Source organism: Acinonyx jubatus, chromosome C1, assembly GCF_027475565.1.
Source record: "Acinonyx jubatus isolate Ajub_Pintada_27869175 chromosome C1, VMU_Ajub_asm_v1.0, whole genome shotgun sequence".
Classification (NCBI taxonomy): Eukaryota; Metazoa; Chordata; class Mammalia; order Carnivora; family Felidae; genus Acinonyx; species Acinonyx jubatus.
Genome location: NC_069381.1, coordinates 13341648 through 13358869, shown reverse-complemented (window position 1 = coordinate 13358869; position 17222 = coordinate 13341648). Strand labels below are relative to the sequence as shown.

Sequence of the window (17222 nt, the reverse complement as noted above, 5' to 3'; positions counted from 1 at the left end):
GTGGGCCACAGACCATTCTCGCGACAGATGCTGGGTGAGAGCATGGGCTCTGGGAGCAGGCAGGCTGTTCAAGTCCAGGGCCAGCCACTTGTTAGCGATTTATCTCAGGCCAATTATGTATACTGCTGGGTTCCTCTGTCCCCCCATTTGCGAGACAGATATAATTGAGGTCCTCCCCTTCCAAAGGGGATCGTGTGAAGATTAAATGAGATCATCCATGTGATGGGCTTAGCACAGCATCTGGCCTGTGATAAGTGCTCAAAAAAAAGAGAACGTTATTCTTAGGTAATATCTGCCTAGTAATACAAGTACTTTTAACACACTGATACGATGTGATAAATGCACAGGGAAAGCACAGCTAACCCAGCACGAGGGGGTGAGCGAAGTCTTCCCGGAAGGCGGCCAAGTCCTAAGGAGTAAGCAGGAGTGGTTTTGAGATGGGGACAGGGTGGCGGACAAGGAGTCCCAGCCGAGAGAGCAGCAGGCACAACACCTTGGAGGCAGGGAAGAGCGTGACTCTTTGGGGTCCCTCAAAGTCACCCTCCCTCTCCTACCCGGGGTGCCACCGGCCTCCCAGGTCCTGTGGCTGGCCATCCCGGCGGCCTCCCTCCCGCTGGGGACCCCAGGGACCAGCCTGTGCCGCTCCGAGTCTGCCCGCCGTATTAATTGCTAATCTCCCTCATTTTCTTCCCCTCTATCTGCCGGGACTGTCTCATTCCAAGCCCCCGTACTAATCAGAAAGAAGGACAAATCCGCTATTTGCATTCTTTCCCACCAAACCAGGCAGCTCTGGAAGGCTAAACCCCTGGCCTGCTGGGAAGCCCAGAAGGCCCAGGCTGGGGCCCACGAGCCTGAGGGGGGGGGGGGGTGGCAGGCTGGAGAGGAGGGCCAGTCCCTGCCCACAGATCTAGAGACTGTGACTCATGTGCTTGTACAAAGAACCCACAGAAATCTCAGACTCTGAGCAGGAAGGTGCCTTACGAACAGACTGATTCATCTCTTTCATTGCACAGATAGGGAAACTGAGGCCCGGGGGGGGCATGTACCAAGGTCACACAGAGGGTGAGAAGCGGAGCGGAGGGAGCTCAGATGTCCTGCCTTTCCAATCGGTGACCAGGCATGGCCTGGGCTAAGCCAGACCTCCAGTCCCAAAAAGGAAATGGCCAGAGAAAGGACATCACTCATTCAATTTCTAATCAGGGCAAGGAGAAGCAGAGACCGGAAGACTGTCACTTATTAGGCGCTTGCTATATGCCCAGCCTGGTACTACGTGTTTCACATGAACAAAGTCTCATTATTTGTCATAATTCTGCACGACGAGTAGTATCAGCCCCGTCTTCCAGCTGAGGAAACTAGGCTCAGAGAGCTCATGTGACACAGCAAGTAAGTAGAGAACCCAATATCCGAACTCCCGTCCGTATGATCATTCCACTTGTCCCTGATGTATCTGCATTAGACATCGTTTTAGTATTTGCTTGATGATTTGCTGCTGTCCTGTCTACACCAACCTCCTTCCCTGAGGAGTAGCCGAGGTCCTAGCCCTTCCCTGATTGTCCCCTGAGCAAACCCCACCTCCCCGCTGAGACTCCTCCAGGGAGCCTTCCGTGACCATCCCCTTCCTTCCCCAGACCCCTCTGCACTTCCTATCCTCGCCAACCGGAAATCCCACTAAATTGTCCACGACAGTTTTGGTGGGGAGGCGGCCCCTGAAATATGCGAGGTTAGAGAGGGACAGCCAAGTACATGTCTTTTTCGAGGCTCCCTAGACGCTGTGTGAATAACAGGAGTTAGGTAAATGGAGGGCATTGTAAGTAATGACATTCAAATACAGACTGAACGATCGGCTGCCTCCAACACCTGTTGGGAGCAGAGCGTAGCTGCAGACGCAGGGGATTCACCACGCGTGGCTGATGGCCTACTGCGTGCCAGACGCCGGGTTCCGTGTGGTACCAACATGAGTCATCAGGCACTGGGTACTGCCTGTGGTCCCACTGAGGAGCGCAGGGGTGCATGGAGCATCCGGGCCCCCCTCCCCACCTTACTCTGCCCCATGGGAAGCTCCCGCCCACACCTCTCCAAGGTGTGCCGTCCAGATTCCTGCACACAATTTGGTGGTGGGCAAAAAAAAGTCCCAGAGCGGCCCATGTCTCTTGTCCAGACTCAGGGATGTGGACTTAAGATGCTATCTTCCCAGAATCCTACCTAGTCCTCTAAGAAAGGAGAACAGGTCAGGGTCACCCTCCTACTTCTCTCTCTCGAAGATTAAAAAAAGAGCCTAAAGTCACCCGGAAGCAATAAACCGCAACCCCCCCCACCCCCCCACCCCCCCAGTTCCTGTACACAGGCATGACCTGACTCTCTCAACAGCAGTCTGGAAAGTTCCTGATCCCAGTCTTGCCTTCCCACACGCCCGGCACAGCCCGGGCCCCTCCACCCAGGAAAAGGGGTGAGAAAGGCAGGGAAATAAACAAGGGTCTGTGTTCACAGGAGGCGGGGCTCTGTCCAGGCCTCTCCCTCTGGGCTGGAGCTGAGCCCTTGACTGACGGGAGCAGGTGGTTTTGTTTGGAGCTTCCAGCGGGGAAATAGCTCAGCTTTTCCCACTGAGGTAGGTTCACTGTGGACAAAGGCAAAGCTGGATGTGAGGCCGGATCTTGGCAGCGTGCGTCCCTCCGGGGGATGGCGGGGCTCGCAGATGCCCGGGGCCCCGTGGCCGATTCTCTGAGCATGGTAGCTCGTCCCTGCCCCAGGGCTGGGCTGGCCAGGAGTCAGGGGGAGAGGGCACTTGGGGCGTGGGGTTGCCTGATGGACTGAGAAGACAGTACCCGCGGCCCCCCGCCTGGTACGCCTGACGGAGGCGGGCAGACGTGGCTTGTGGCAGAGGGTCTGTGGGAGCTGGGCTGTGCTGGGTATGGAGGAAGCCAGCCGGGGAGGCCAGATGCTGCCACATGGCCTTTGGCTTCGGGGCCAAGAAAATCTGGCCACAGACTGTGGCCCTTCCCACCAGCTGACCCCTGACCCCCCTCCCCCAACCATCATCGTTGGTCACGGTGAGAAATGGGTACGTGGGTGGGTGGGGTGACTCAGCTCTTCCCTAACCCTGGGGAAAACCACTCAGGATCAGAGCGTGTCCTTCCAACCTGAGCCAGTCACTTGTTCTGTCCTTGCTCATCCTTTCCCAAGGCCCGAGCGGAGCGGGGAAAGCATCCTGTGTGTTCAGCAGAAAAGGGTGCTTCCCGCACCCGGCATTCTTTCCCCCCAGGACTGGGCTCAGGGGAACACACACACCATGTGGTCCTGGACTGGAGCCCAACTCGGGCATTTTCCAACCAATGGAAGGGAGGGTAGGCGAGAGGGGAGGGAGAGGAAGGGGGTAAGGCAGAGCAGGAGGCCAGGGCACGGATGCAGGGCAGAGGGAGGAGGAGAAGTAAAGAATGGATTAGAATTTATTAAGCACCTATTATGTGCCAGGCACTTTCCTCGAATTCTCGCTTTATCCTCACAGCGCCCCCGGAGAGGCAGAGATTATCACTTCCCGTTTTCAGATGAGAAAAAATGAAGCCCAGAGAGGTTAAGCAAGCTGCCCCAGGGCCACACAGCAGCTCAGTAAATGGCAGAACCAGAACTCCAGCCCAGAGCTGTTTCTCTAGCCCCTGAGCTTCCTCCTACTCGGGGGTGGGGTGGGGTGCGGGGGCTTGTGGCAGAGACCCCTGGGAGAGCGAAAGCCTGGAGGAGATCCTGAGAAGGCAAAGGGAAGGAAGCCGGAGGCAGAAGAGGCGCCCAGAAAGGAGAAGAAGGAAGGGCTGGGCGGGGCACAGAGGCGCGCGCTCACTCGGCTGGGGGCTGGGGTTAAAGCCCCCGTGTTCCTACAACCCACTAAGCCGGAGAAATGAATTCTGATCCCTCCAAAACCCAACCTTGGAAAATGTGCGAGAGAAGGGTCTCCTTTCAGGGGAGCAAGAAATCCTCCGCACTCCTCCCGATGCCCCGGTAATGCCAGGATGTCCCCAATCTGCTTTGAGGAATGGAGAGATTAAGAATAATAAAAAAATTGCAATAAAATACGTGTGAAGGAGGGGGTAATTGTGGACAAACGCAGCATTCAAATTCATTTTTCAGGTCTTTTACACACCATTTCAATCTTATTTTCTGCTTGTTAATGAGATCTTGTTGCCTGGGCTAGGCAAAACCTTCCAATATCAGGACGTAATTGCACATAATTTTCTCTCCTACCAGTGATTTGCATCAGTTTTTAAAAAATTCTGGGCTATTTAACACCCCACCATCCCCCTCCCCGTCTTCCTGCCTACAAATCTCCCACTCCCTCCTCCTTCCTCGTCCCTGGTCCAGCAAGACTCATTTTAAATGCTTATTATAAACGCAGTGTCGCCAATAAAGAGAAAAGAAAAAAACACACAAGGAGGAAGTGAGAGGAAAAAGCAGCACACGGAGTTTCCAGGGCTCATCGCACGAGGGGCACCGCGGACTGATCCTGCTGAGGGGCACCGCGAGGCATGGCTCATGGGTCAGGCAGATCGGTGTCAGTGTCCCATCTCGGCCGCTCAGCTGCTCTGTGGCCTTCAGCAAGTCACTTAACCTCTCTGAGCCTGTTTCCCCAAGTAGAGCGTTTCTGCGGCGCTTGAATGACTTCACAGAGCCCACGCACTTCCGTGGGATCTGGCCCTCGGCAGGTATTCAGCGGATGGAGTGCCTTTCCTTGCTGGATTGGGTCCCCTGAGGCCCTCAAGTGATGCCAGGAGCAAAGTCTGCTGTGGCAAATCACTCAGGAGACCCCTTTTCATCAAGAAATTAAATAAAAGCCTTGAGGTTTAGTCCTGCCGGTTTTAGGAGGAAGGGGACGCTTCACATTGGATGATTTGGACCCTGAGCCTGACTATGCCCCGTGGCTGCAAACTTCAGCTTCACCAGATGGACCACAGGACAGACCTTGGGGGGTGGGGCTGGGGTGGGGGCGGGGGGGGGCAGCCAGAGACCACAGAATAGCACAGAGGGCTCTGGAGGCAGACCGTTCCAATTCCAGCTCTGTCACTTTCCAGAACCTATTGCAGAGCCTGGCACATGGCAGGCACACGGATGGATGGAGAGGTAGTTGACCCTGGACAAGTCAGTTTCCTCATCTGTGAAATGAAGGTCACAAGATAATGGCCAGGGTTCGGTGAGTGAAAGCTTAGCCAAAGCATTTGGCCCCGTCCGTGCCGGCCCTCCAGAAGCATCCACCCCACCTTGGCCGTCACAGGTAATTCTTAACGGGCCAAAGAGGGAAAGGAGAAGAGAACATCAAGGAGCCCAAAAGGACAAAAAGGCTTGTTTTACTGTGACTGCGGCCGTGTGATGAACCGCACACTCAGAGAATATTTTTCATTAGTTCAGTTGGGGGAAATCGTAAATATGTAAATCCCTTTTACAGGTTCCTTCCTGTGAAGCTCCAGCGAGGAGCAAAGGACACAATGAATGTGGGACATTATGAAGGAGCAAAATGAGCCACGGTGGCAAAAAAGAAACGCCCCCTTCCCGTGAAGCAGTGGCAGGAGCCCTCCGCTGGGGGTCTGGGGCTCTGGGGCCGGCCCTGCTGCTAAGCTAACCACGGTTTGGGGCAATTTTCTCCCCTGTCTGGGCTTTCCAGAAGTTTCCACTTCCAGCTCTGCTAGAATCTGCACTGAAAAAGCTTGGGGGAGAAGGAAGCTCAGGCCCAGGGCGCCCCACCCCCACCCCAGGGACACGCCCACAAGGGCCCTAAAGAAGCTGCCAGCACCAGACGCCCCGCCCGGAGCCTTTGGCCAGACGGGACTGTGTTCCTGATTCTTCGCTCAGGACTTCAGACCGCTCAGCGGCCATGAGTGACTTTCTGAGCCTGTCTCCCCTCACACCGGGAGGCCCCCGGGACAGCGCTGGCTTCTGCCATCACACCAGGGCATCTAAGGACGGGGGTTTTCCTCTTGTCTGACTGTGGGCTCCTCAGGATGGGCGAAGTCCTTCCTCGGCCAGACCAGGAGCCTCTCAAGGCAGTGGCTGCGTCTCCCCCATCAGACCGGGGAATTCTTAAGGGCAGGCATCCTAAGGGACCTACATATAGGTGTCCCTTTTATCTCCCTGCCCACTACCCCTGCCTCCCAGCGTGCCCTGTGTGCGATTCCTAGCCACGGCGGGCATCAGATTACTCACTGTAATTCATAACCACGAAAGGTTCCTCTTGTCCTAAGCTGTCCTGAGTTGTTTTCTAAGAGCTGTGTCCAAGGACCTCAGCCTGAGCTAAAGGGGCGAGAGCGGGCTTGGCGGGAGGGTCTGCAACAAGTCCCCAACAAGCCATCAGGGACGAGATCACACGGGCAGTACACTGACCCTTGCAGAGCACAGGTTTGAACGGCGTGGGTCCAGTTATACATGGAGGTTTTCGATAAATATAGCACAGCACTGCAAATGTATTTTCTCTTCCATAGGCTTTTCTTCATAACGTTTCCTTTCCTCTAGCTTGCTTTATTGTAAGGACACAGCGTCAAAGAAACAGAACGTATGGAGTAAGCAGTTAATGGACTGCGTATGTTCTCAGTAAGGTTTTGGATCAACAGGAAGTAGGCTGTTAGTAACATTTTAGGGGGAGTCAAAAGTTATATGTGAGTTTTCAATCGTGGGGTGGGGGGGCTCGGCACCCGTAATCCTCACATGGTCGAAGGGTCAAACTGTATTTGTTTTCCTGGTACCTCTTCAGGGGGACCCCGTGCACAAAGCTGGGGGTATCTTACCGAGTGCTGAGCCCCTGATCTTGTAAAGCTGAGCTTTGCACATGGCCGACGGGCTGGGCTCATTATTGTCTAAACCTCTCAGGAGGCCTCTGCCCGTGTGACTCAACTCTGCCCACTGGCCCCTAACCTGAGGTCCTGGCCTCAGTTTTCTCATCCGTGACATGGGCTGAATGAGCTTTCCCCTCTGCGGAGCTAAAGGGGACGGGATTTTTTTTTTACTGCCAGCCAATCTCCAAAAAAATAAAAGAGAGAGAGAGAGAGAGAGAGTGGGCCTCTCTGAGGCAGAGGGCAGTGTTAGTTATGTTCTCAGGCTCTAGAGATCAGGGCTGAAGCCTGGCTTTGCTACCCAGTATCTACCACGTAAGAAACTCTCAGGACAGAGTCTGAGTCACAGGGGCTGGCAAGTTAAGCTGTCCTTGTCAACAGCGTATCAGATACACCGCATGGCCTGCCGTTCTATTATGTATTGTCTGCCTGTCCTGTGACACTGTCACCTCCGCAAGGGCAGGGGTCTTCCTCCTCGACGCTCACTGATTCATCCGCAGTGCCTAGAACGGTGCCTGGCACGTAGTAGGCCCTCTGTAAGTATCTGCTAGCCTGAGAGCCAGGGTTCAGCACGGGGCTGCATAGATGGATTTCCCAGGGGATTTCGCCCAGGCAGTCCCTCCGTGGAGTCTCTGAGCCTTGACAAGCCCCCCTTCCCGGGATGGCTGGGAGACCAGGACCCGGGTCAGGCCCCGGGAGGGGACACTTCTCCAGCCAGCAGCAAACTGACCAGTGCAATGAGCAGGTGCTCCGCAGAGCCCCAACTTCACCCCCACCCCCACAACATAATAATTGCCTTGGGCTTTTGTGAGAACAAAGGCCAAGGCTACTGGGGGGCGGGGGCGTGGTAAGGACCTGCAGTCTCGGGTGAGGGGTGATGTCCCCAGCCCAGACAGACCCCATCCCATCCCTCTCACCCAGGGGAGCTCCGGGGAACCTCCCTGCTGGTGGCGAGGCAGGGCCTGGGAAGCGGGTCTGTCCTGGTGGGGAGTGTACCCCCCCCCACCCCTGCCAAGACCACGGAGGTGTGTGGCTGGCCTGCCCAGAGGGCGGAGGGAGCGTACGGGGAGTCACAAATACCAGCAGCTCTGGTACAGACCCAGACACCCCCCCTCGCTGTCCCCCTTCCGCAGGACGTGTTCGAAGCTTAACCCCGGCAGTTCACACGGACAGAAGCGCACCCGGACTGCCCTCCCGCCCACCCTGCGCACGGCCCCCTCTCCCCTGCCAGCAGCTGTTCACCTCCTGGTCCCCTCTGCCCCTGTCAGACCCTCCATCTGTCTTCACACCTTTGGTGGGAACCTCTGGGCAAGTCTCCGGAGTCAGCCCAATCCATCACGTCCTGACAGCCTCTCCGCCTGAGGAGTGGAGGAAAGCCTCCCGAGGGTCTCTGGGAGGAGAGGGGAGCGTCTAGCTCGGGCAGGGAGAAGGGTGGGCCACTGGCTGCTTACAGTAATGGCTGGGGTTTTTTTCTCGTCTTCGCTCCCTCCCCGAGGCTGGTCTCTGGGCCCAAACAGTGCATGAAACATCCTTGCTCTGTATCCCTCTCATCGCTGAATCGTGCTCCAGAAGCCAAGCGCCCCCTATTTGCTCGTCTCTCCTCTGCCCTGTGACAAAACTGCTACTTTGGGGAGAAACTTCAGCCCCGTGGGCCGCAAGGAGCAGTGGTCAGCCCCGGACTCTGGGCCCTGGCCCGGCCAACGCCTCCCGGGCCCTGTTGAGATGAATCGAGAAGACTGGCCTGCATAATCTCAACATCCCTCTTCAGATTTCCAAGTGAGGCTCCTCCAGCCTGTTTCATACCGCGAGGCCAGGCCTGGACCACATCCCCAGACGTGGACACCTTGGGTCTCTGCAGCCACGGCCGCCCAGCCAGCTCTGGGATCCTGTCTGCCTCTTGACTCTGGAAGGTCAGCTCAGCCGCTTTGTCCTCTGCACTAATGGCATGGAAGTCATGGCCTTGAGCGCCAAAGAGGCCAACGAGGTTCCACCGGGAAAGCATTCTGGTCTGCAGACTGCATCACCCCGGCCCCTAATGTGGGCCCCAAGAGGACCTCGGGCATCACTGTTAGGAGCTCTGGGTTCAGCGGCTCGCTCAACTCTGCCCCGGACTGGGGAAGACTTGGCACACATCAGCTCATCCCATCCTCAACAACCCTACCAGACAGAGGCTTAGCACCATCCCCATTTCACAGATGGGGAAAATTGAGGCACAGAGAGGGGAAGGGACCTTACCCATAAGTAAATGAGGAGACTAAAATGCAGTTAGCTCTCCACCACACTCACTAACGGAGGCACACAGCGACAGACCCAAAACCATGCAGAAAATTAAAACCTTGGGAAGGTTTTAGACCAGGGGTTGGCAATTTTTTTTTTCCCTATAAGGGCCACATAGCAAATATTTTTCACTTTGTGGGCCACGTGATCTGTTTTGAAACTTCTCAGCTCTGGCGTTACAGCCCCAAAGCAGCCAGAAATCTGTAAAGAAGTGGGCGTGGCTATGTTCCAATAAAGCTTTATTGACAACAGCAGGAAGCCAGATGGATGTGGCCTGGGGGCTGCAGCGGACCTTCCCTTTGGCCCCCTTTTTTCTTCAAGTAACAGGGTTCTCATACTGATTATATCGTCCTGGCAATTGTGGGGGGCGGGGGGTTGACACGAGGACGAATGTTCATTCGGCCCCTATGTTGTGCCAGGCTCTGAGCTAGGGTTTCAGCCAGTTAGCAAGCCGAGCACAAACAACACCCTTCTTAGGAGGTTAGCAACACCCTTTTTAATCACTTTTTAGGTCAACGCAGGCTAAAGTGAGGCTCAGAGATGCTAACTTCCCCGACGCCCTGAGCCGCGGAGCTGGGGTTTAACCCTCTTCCAGCCTTCGCCCTTCCTACCGAACCAGAGCCGTTCAGGAAAGCTTGCGCCACACTCAGAAGGTGGGAGGCAGGGCAAAACCAGCCTTGGATTTCCGCCTTTCCTCCGTGGATATTTGAGAACCCGCTGTGGCTACAGAAGGGAACCCATCAGCTCCTCAAAGCCACCAGGACGGCCAGCATCCCCGCGTCCTGCTCCCCAAACCACAAGCCACCACCAACAGCCTCAGCGATGCCTTCTGCACTGGATTGCAGGGTGGCCCCAACGACTTCCAACAGCCCCGGCAACGAGTGACGCAGCCAGCAACCAATCACACACGAGGGAACGAGCTCCAAGACCCAATGGGAGCAGGGCCCCCAATCTAGAACCCCAGCCGCGTTTCTCTCTACCAACAGGAGGAGGTCCTGCCTCTCATTCGGTGGTCACGCCTGGGGAAAGGCAAGAGATGGGTGGAGCACAGGATGGAATCCAGGAAGGACTCCTGGTTCGAGAACCAGGCCCCAAAACCACAGTCGGCATCCCACAGGAAACGGTACAAGGCTTCTGCCAACACGCTGCCTGAAAATGCCTGATTTTCGTGAACCGAACAGCCATGAGGTAGGCGGGGGGCCGGACTCACAAGCTCTGGGGGGGGCTGTTGGGCCACGAGCATGTCTCGAAGGCAACAGCTTTTTGTTTCTGGTGGCCAGGAGTGGGGAAACCCATTCTCCGTACCTGCCTGCAGAGTCACCCGGGCCTGCGGCTTGGAGATAAAGCCCAGGCAAAGGATCCCGGGGTCCTGACCAGCAAGGGTGGCGGGGCCGTCCCTGCTTCCCACTTTAACACTCTCTCTCTCTCTCCCTCTCGAGGTGCCCCGGAGCCCGCGGCTTCCCAGGGACCAGACTGGTGAGGCCACCTACCTGGGGAGACAGGCCGTTGCTGACGGGGTTCATGTGGTTAGAGGACGCCGCCGGGTTCATGAAGCTGTCTGAGTAGCTGGAGAAGCCGTGGCGGGCTCCGTAGGCAGAACCGGTGTCGGCGGCCGCGGCGGCCAGCCCCCCCTGGTGCATGGTGGACGGCGGGAGGGGCTGGGGCCGGTGCACGGTGCTGCCCCCGTCTGCGGAGAGACCCAGGAGAGGGCCTGAGCCATGGCCCCGGCCCAGATGGCGGGCGTCCCAGGGCAGGGAAAGAACCGTCCGCGTGGAAGGCGAGCCACGAGCCTCTTCCTCCTCGTCGCCATCCAGCGGACAGAGGGGACCTCCCCTCGCTACTCAGGATGGGACCAGCTGGCTTCTGGACAGGACGCCCGGGACTAGCCAAAGCTTGACTGACAGCTAACCGACGTTCCAGACAACCTCCAGGCATCTGCACTGGCCACACTGCACAGCGTTTGGCACACAGTCGGTGCTCAATCAGTCTTCTGGACTGAAAGTCAGACCTCACTGGGGACTCTCTTAATCTACCCGGGCCTGTCCCGACAGCATTTTGGGGGCACTGACCACCGGCCAGGTGCTTCTGCAAATACTGTCTAAGGGTGTGAAGCGGGCACAGGATTCCCATTTTACAGACGAGGAAACCGAGGCTCGGAGGGGCCGGGCACTCGTGCAAGGCGAAAAGGCCACTGAGTGATGGGGCCAGGGTCCGAGCTGCCATTTCTCTTCCTGGCTGCTGGGCTGCTGTTCTGCTCTGTCAGGGCCCCTCCACGCAGCCTTCCGGGGGATGAGACCATCATCGTCAATTTCTCATCAAGAATTACAGGGAGGGAGGGGCGCCTGGGTGGCGCAGTCGGTTAAGCGTCCGACTTCAGCCAGGTCACGATCTCGCGGTCCGGGAGCTCGAGCCCCGCGTCAGGCTCTGGGCTGATGGCTCGGAGCCTGGAGCCTGTTTCCGATTCTGTGTCTCCCTCTCTCTCTGCCCCTCCCCCGTTCATGCTCTGTCTCTCTCTGTCCCACAAATAAATAAACGTTGAAAAAAAAATTAAAAAAAAAAAAAGAATTACAGGGAGGGGAGAAAAAGAATCATAGGGAGGATCCCCTGCCTCTCTCCTCAGTTTCTAGAACTCCAGCCTGCCAGCCCTTTAAGAGGGAGCCCCAGGGGCGTCATGAGTCAGATGTCAGGTAGTAGGGCTCCCAACATGCGCCCCGGGGCGGGCGGGGGGGGGGGGAGAGAGAGGAGGGGGAAGACAGGATGGAGGGAGGGGTCCAGGGAGGGATAGTAGCCTTGTCTGTCACTTCTGCATTTTAATAAGACGGCAGCGGATGCATGTGACTTCACAGTTTGAGAAGCTCCGTTCTAAACGTGTGCAGGAAGGCTACCTGTTAACCCTCACCTGGATGCTCTGTGGCCTGTTGGCAAAACCAAGAAGTTCAAAGGCAGCAACTCACTGTTCCCGTGGTAATCGTCTGTCCACGTGCAACCAGACAAATGGCCATTAAAAAGAAAATGGCCCTTGGGGGCGGCTGGGTGGCTCGGTCGGCTGAGCATCCGACTTCGGCTCAGGTCATGATCTCACGGTCCGTGAGTTCGAGCTCCGCGTCGGGCTCTGTGCTGACAGCTCGGGGAGCCCGCTTCAGATCCTGCGTCCCCCTCCCCCCCGGCCCTCCCCTGCTTGTGCTTGTTCTCGACGATAAATAAACGTTAAAGAAATAAATAGCCCTTATCGTTCCTTCTAAGTTAAGGAAGGGAGGAATGGGGGGCAGGGCGCGGCTGAGGTGCCAGGACAATCTCGTGCGCTCACCTTGGGAGATGGTGGTGGTGGGGTAGGTGGAGTCCGGCAGCTGGTAGGGGGGCAGCGTGGGCATGCCGGTGGGCGGGAAGCCCCCTGGCAGAAGGTGGTTGAACGCTGCCAGCTGGTTGGCTCCTGCCTGCTTCCGCCAACGGGCGCGGCGATTACTGAACCAGACCTGGGAGGGTGGAGAGCAGAGAGCGGGGATCCCTCAGCCTGGCTCCTGGCGGAGAGCTGAGGCACGGCTACCACTGGTCCCCGAGCCGTCACCCTGTGTCCAGCTCGCGTCCAATCCCCGCCTTCCCGCGGCCGGGGATGGAGTGTAGCGCACTTGCGTGGGTGTGAGCCCATCGTGGCCTCACCACCACCCAGCGAAGGGATTATTATGGGATTATTATTGTTCTCCCCATTTTACGGATGAGCAAACTGAGGGGCAGAGGTAGTGAGTGACCTGTCCACGTAACGGGGCGGGTCGGGGACACAGCCACGTCTGGGTGACTCCATGCAACGTTCTCTCCACCGCAGCCGCTCGGGGGGGGCGACCATCCTTGTCTTAACACACGCTCCCTCCCACCCTCTGCGCCAGGCCCCCCCACCCCCACCCCGTGCTGGTGCTTCACGTCGGCCCAGTAGACCCAGGAGACGTGTACTCCTATTCCCATTTCACAGAAGAAGAAACTGAGGCTCACAGAGGTCAAAGAACTTGCCCGAGGCCACACAGCTATAGCTGAAACGAATCTGAGGTTCAAACTTCAATCAGTCTGACTTTCTAGAAGTCACTTGTCTGGATTTTGCAACGAGCTCTGGTCCAGAAAAGGAGGAAAAGGCTTATGGGAAAGCATATGGGCTTTGCATATGCCGTTCCCTCTAAGCCAGACACTCTTCCCGCAGCCAACTCCTGCATCTACACGGAATACTTGTTGAATGAATGAAGGAAGGAATGAACGGATGAACGAGAGAACGAGGAAATACAGAGCTTGCTCTGGTGTGTCTTTGCCAGGGCCGATGCGACAAAGCTCAGATGGGAGCCCCTCCTGGTGGGGTCCCCTCCAACCTTCAGCAGCACAGGATCACTTAAGACCCTCCCCCAACCTGTCCAGCCTCCGCTGAGTGGAGGGGTGCTTCTGTGCCCCTGGTGTCTTTTGTCTTTCAGATCCTTCGGAGGAGAGAAGCCGCGTTTAGCTTTCTGAGCTGGAGGAACAGCGCAGCCGGCTCTGATTCGTTTAGGGTGCACAGAGCAAGGAGACGAGGCAGTCCGGTCAGGAGCGACAACTGGCTCTGGAATGAAATTGCGGCCCCCGCTTCTCCCCACTCCCCAGGGCACGGAGGGCTTCCCCAGGGGCGTCCTGACCGAGGGGCTTCTGAACTGGCGCGGAATGGACACTGTTTCCTCGCTCCCTGCTTCTGGGAGAGGGTGTGGGGCACGTTTTTGTTCCCATTCAACGTTTCCTCCTTCTACAAGGGAGGGACATCCCAGATGGCAGTGACACAGACATTCAGTAACCCTGAGCCTCTCCACTCCTCCTCTGGGCCTTCTGGGCGTGTGGAAGACAAGGTCCGGGCTTGGTGCTAACTTATCCTCGGTGCCTCACTGACACCCGTGCTGAGCTTCCTCTTGAACACACAGAAAAGCGCTTCCGCAGCTGATGTTTCCCAGCAAGTCCCCCATCAATGTTGTTTAGTCTTCCCTGATGTGTGTTTCCAGCTGCCTGCCTTATGTGACAGTGAGAGACACTTTTATTTTCAAATATATTGACTTGGGGGCGCCGGGGTGGCTCAGTCAGTTAAGCGTCCGACTTCCGCTCAGGTCATGATCTTGCGGTTCGTGGGTTCGAGCCCCGCGTCGGGCTCTGTGCTGATGGCTCAGAGCCTGGAGCCTGCTTTGGATTCTGTGTCTCTCTCTGTCTCTCTTCCACTCACACTGTCTGTCCCTCTCTCTCAAAAATAAATAATCATTTGAAAAAATAACATACATTGATTTTATTTTAAAAGCAAATAGTGGGGTGCCTGGGTGGCTCAGTCAGTTAAGCGTCCGACTTCCGCTCAGGTCATGATCTCGCGGTTCGTGGGTTCGAGCCCCGCGTCGGGCTCTGTGCTGACAGCTCAGGGCCTGGAGCCTGCTTCTGATTCTGTGTCTCCCTCCCCTCAGCTCCTCCCCTGCTCACATTCTGTCTCTCTCTCAAAAAAAAATAAAGATGAAAAAAAATAATAAAATAAATAAAATAAAAACAAATAGCGATTTGGATGATACATATATGTAGCAAAAACCTTGAAGTCAGATGGGGAATGGACACGCCATTCCCGATTGGCACACCGCAGCTGCCTGTGGGTCATCCTTCCCTCGGATAAAGAATACCAAAGAGAGTTGGAAAAGTTCTTCCCCTTCCGTCCTTCCCTATCCTTTCCTTCTCTTTCCCTCCTTCCTTACTTCCCTCCTTCTCATCACGAACCTTTACTGGGACTGTGCTCTATGCCAAGCGAGATGTGAAGGATAGAGAGATGGACGGGACCGTCCTAGCCCTCAAGCTGCCCTGTGCCCCGGGCACACAACAGACAAGGCAGAGAACCACTGCCTCCCGGGACCTCAAGTGACTTAACACAGGCCAAGCGCTTAGAACAACATCTACAACTATCATTCTGGTGGCCGAGCTCTTAGCTGGCATCCAGTGTAAGCTGCCCATTCACAGAGGGGGGCCTGGAGGCTCCAGGAGGGACAGGGGTAAGCCCCATCACCCCTTCCGCCCTTCCTCCCCACACAGACACACCCCTGCACCAGAACCCCTGATCAGGGCTGAGTTCTTTGAAAGCAGACGCTGAGTTTTTTTTATCCACTTTTGATCCTTCCCACAACACCCAGCACTGGGAACACGATGCCATAGGAAGCAGCTGTTTACGGGGTGAACATTCCATCTGGTCCTTCTCTCCACGGAGCACAGAAGAAAAGAACATGACAGGCAGACTTGGGTTCAAGTCCCGACACTGCTGATTAACTGTCTAGGAAATTTCTTCCCTCGGGTTTTCTCAGCTGGAAATGGAGAGACTGATCATACCTGCCTCCTAACGTCACGGGGAGGATGACAGTGACCATGTACGTGGAACACTGAGCATCGTGCCCCGCAAATGAGAAGTGTCCGATAAGCGTTATGTACTGTTAGGGAAAGGTCCAGTCCAAGTTGTTAATTAGTGATGAGTCCCTCCAGTGCTTCTCAAATGGGATTCCTCTCAGGGAGGCTTCTGCTTCTGGGGGAAACACACAGGCTCAGAGATCTTGGTACTTGGGACACAGCGGATCTGTCCACCTCCGAGGAAGACGGATACAAGGTCGGGCTTGGCCCCTCGCTATTCAGGAGTGAAGGCTCCTCCAGAGAAAGGTTATGCGTCCTCCTGCCTGACGCCCCCTTTCCCACCCTTCCTGGTGGCTTTCCGCCAGCTGAGACACGGTGTCTCCCCCGGACACTAGGGAAGCCAAGTATCACCCTGCAGGCTTCAGAAGCAGGGCTGGAGCAGAGCCAGAGGGAGGCAACGCATTTGAGTTACTGGAACCCCGCCTGACACGTATACCTGTGTCCTTGTTCATGCAAGCGTCAGTTCCGTGACAGCGGTTTCTGTCTGCTGACTCCCCGGGGCCCGCAACAGCGTCGGCACAGAGTAGGTGCTCAATAAATGAGTGCCAGCTGAACGAACTGGGGGTTTCCAGGGTGGCCAGGATTGGAAAGAGCAGGTGGAGTTTTACTAAGAATGTACCCTACTTCTGGAGCTCCTGTGTGCCAGGCACCTCCAAATGCGGAGCGTGTGGTTTTTTACAGGTAAGCATTCGTCCTTAGAACAAGGTAGACTCTTCCTGTCACCTCCACTTTGCAGATAAGGAAACTGAGGCTGCAGGTGTAAGTGCTGGGGCTGGGATTCACACCTCAGCGTCTGGCTCTGAGCCCATTCGGGACCCCTTCACCATCTCCCCGGGCCACTGACACGAGATGTCTCAGGACTGCGGAATCCCAGAATCACAGACTTTTAGAATCCGACACCCGAGACCTCAGATCCATAGAGTCTCAGCGGTGCTCGGGAGGCTTGGAGGTCTCTGCCCCACCGTCCACAGCAGGAACCCTAGCAGAAACTAGGGTTTCTGGTTGATGGCACACCGTATTTTGCCTTACACACTTCCAGGAATGGGGATCTCATCACCTCACAAGGCAGCTCTGGTTGTCAATAAACAAAATTCCTAGGGGCGCCTGGGTGGCTCAGTCGGTCAAGGGTCCGACTTCGGCTCAAGTCACGACCTCACGGTTCGTGAGTTCAAGCCCCGTGTGCTGACAGCTCGGAGCCTGGAGCCTGCTTCGGAATCTGTGTCTCCCTCTGTCTCTCCTCCTCCCGTTTGCACCCTGTCTCTCTCGCTCTCTCTCAAAAATTAACAAAACATCAAAAGAAAATGAAAAAAAAAATAAGTGAGGATCCTAGAACTTTAGGAGCCGCAGTGACCATTTCGTTCCACTCCTTTATTTACAGATGAGAAACTAAGTCTCAAGAAAGGAAACAGATCTATTGAAGGTGATACAGAGACCAAGGGAAACCTAGGCCTGCGGTTCCCAGTCCCTGCAGACCTTTATGTAGGCCTGGGGACGTTCCCCGACTGGCCCTGGTCCCACCCTCCGGGTCCTCTTAGAGCAGCCCCGTCCTCCAGATCGCTTCTCCGGGCCAAATGTTCTATCATCCTGGTCTTGAGGTCTTTGGTCAGCTTTGGTCATTTGTTAAAAACCCAACGTATAATTGATCCCTCCTCTGCTGGGATCACGCTAAGTTCTCGGGCCAAGGTGGGGCACACTCACTGCCCTGGAGAAGCCCACAGGATG

General features: G+C 56.1%; 1 protein-coding gene across 3 annotated transcripts in view; it reads right to left on the bottom strand.

Annotated features, from left to right (window-relative positions):
• PAX7 (paired box 7) overlaps positions 1-17222 on the bottom strand; it is a 97980-nt gene that overhangs the window by 27305 nt on the left and 53453 nt on the right. For all 3 annotated transcript variants that reach the window (XM_027060261.2, XM_027060260.2, XM_027060262.2), the window contains exons 6-7: positions 12388-12553; positions 10571-10767 (exon numbers count right to left, since the gene is read on the bottom strand). In XM_027060261.2, coding sequence (XP_026916062.1) covers positions 10571-10767; positions 12388-12553 — 363 coding nt within the window. The remainder of the gene's footprint in view (positions 1-10570; positions 10768-12387; positions 12554-17222) is intronic.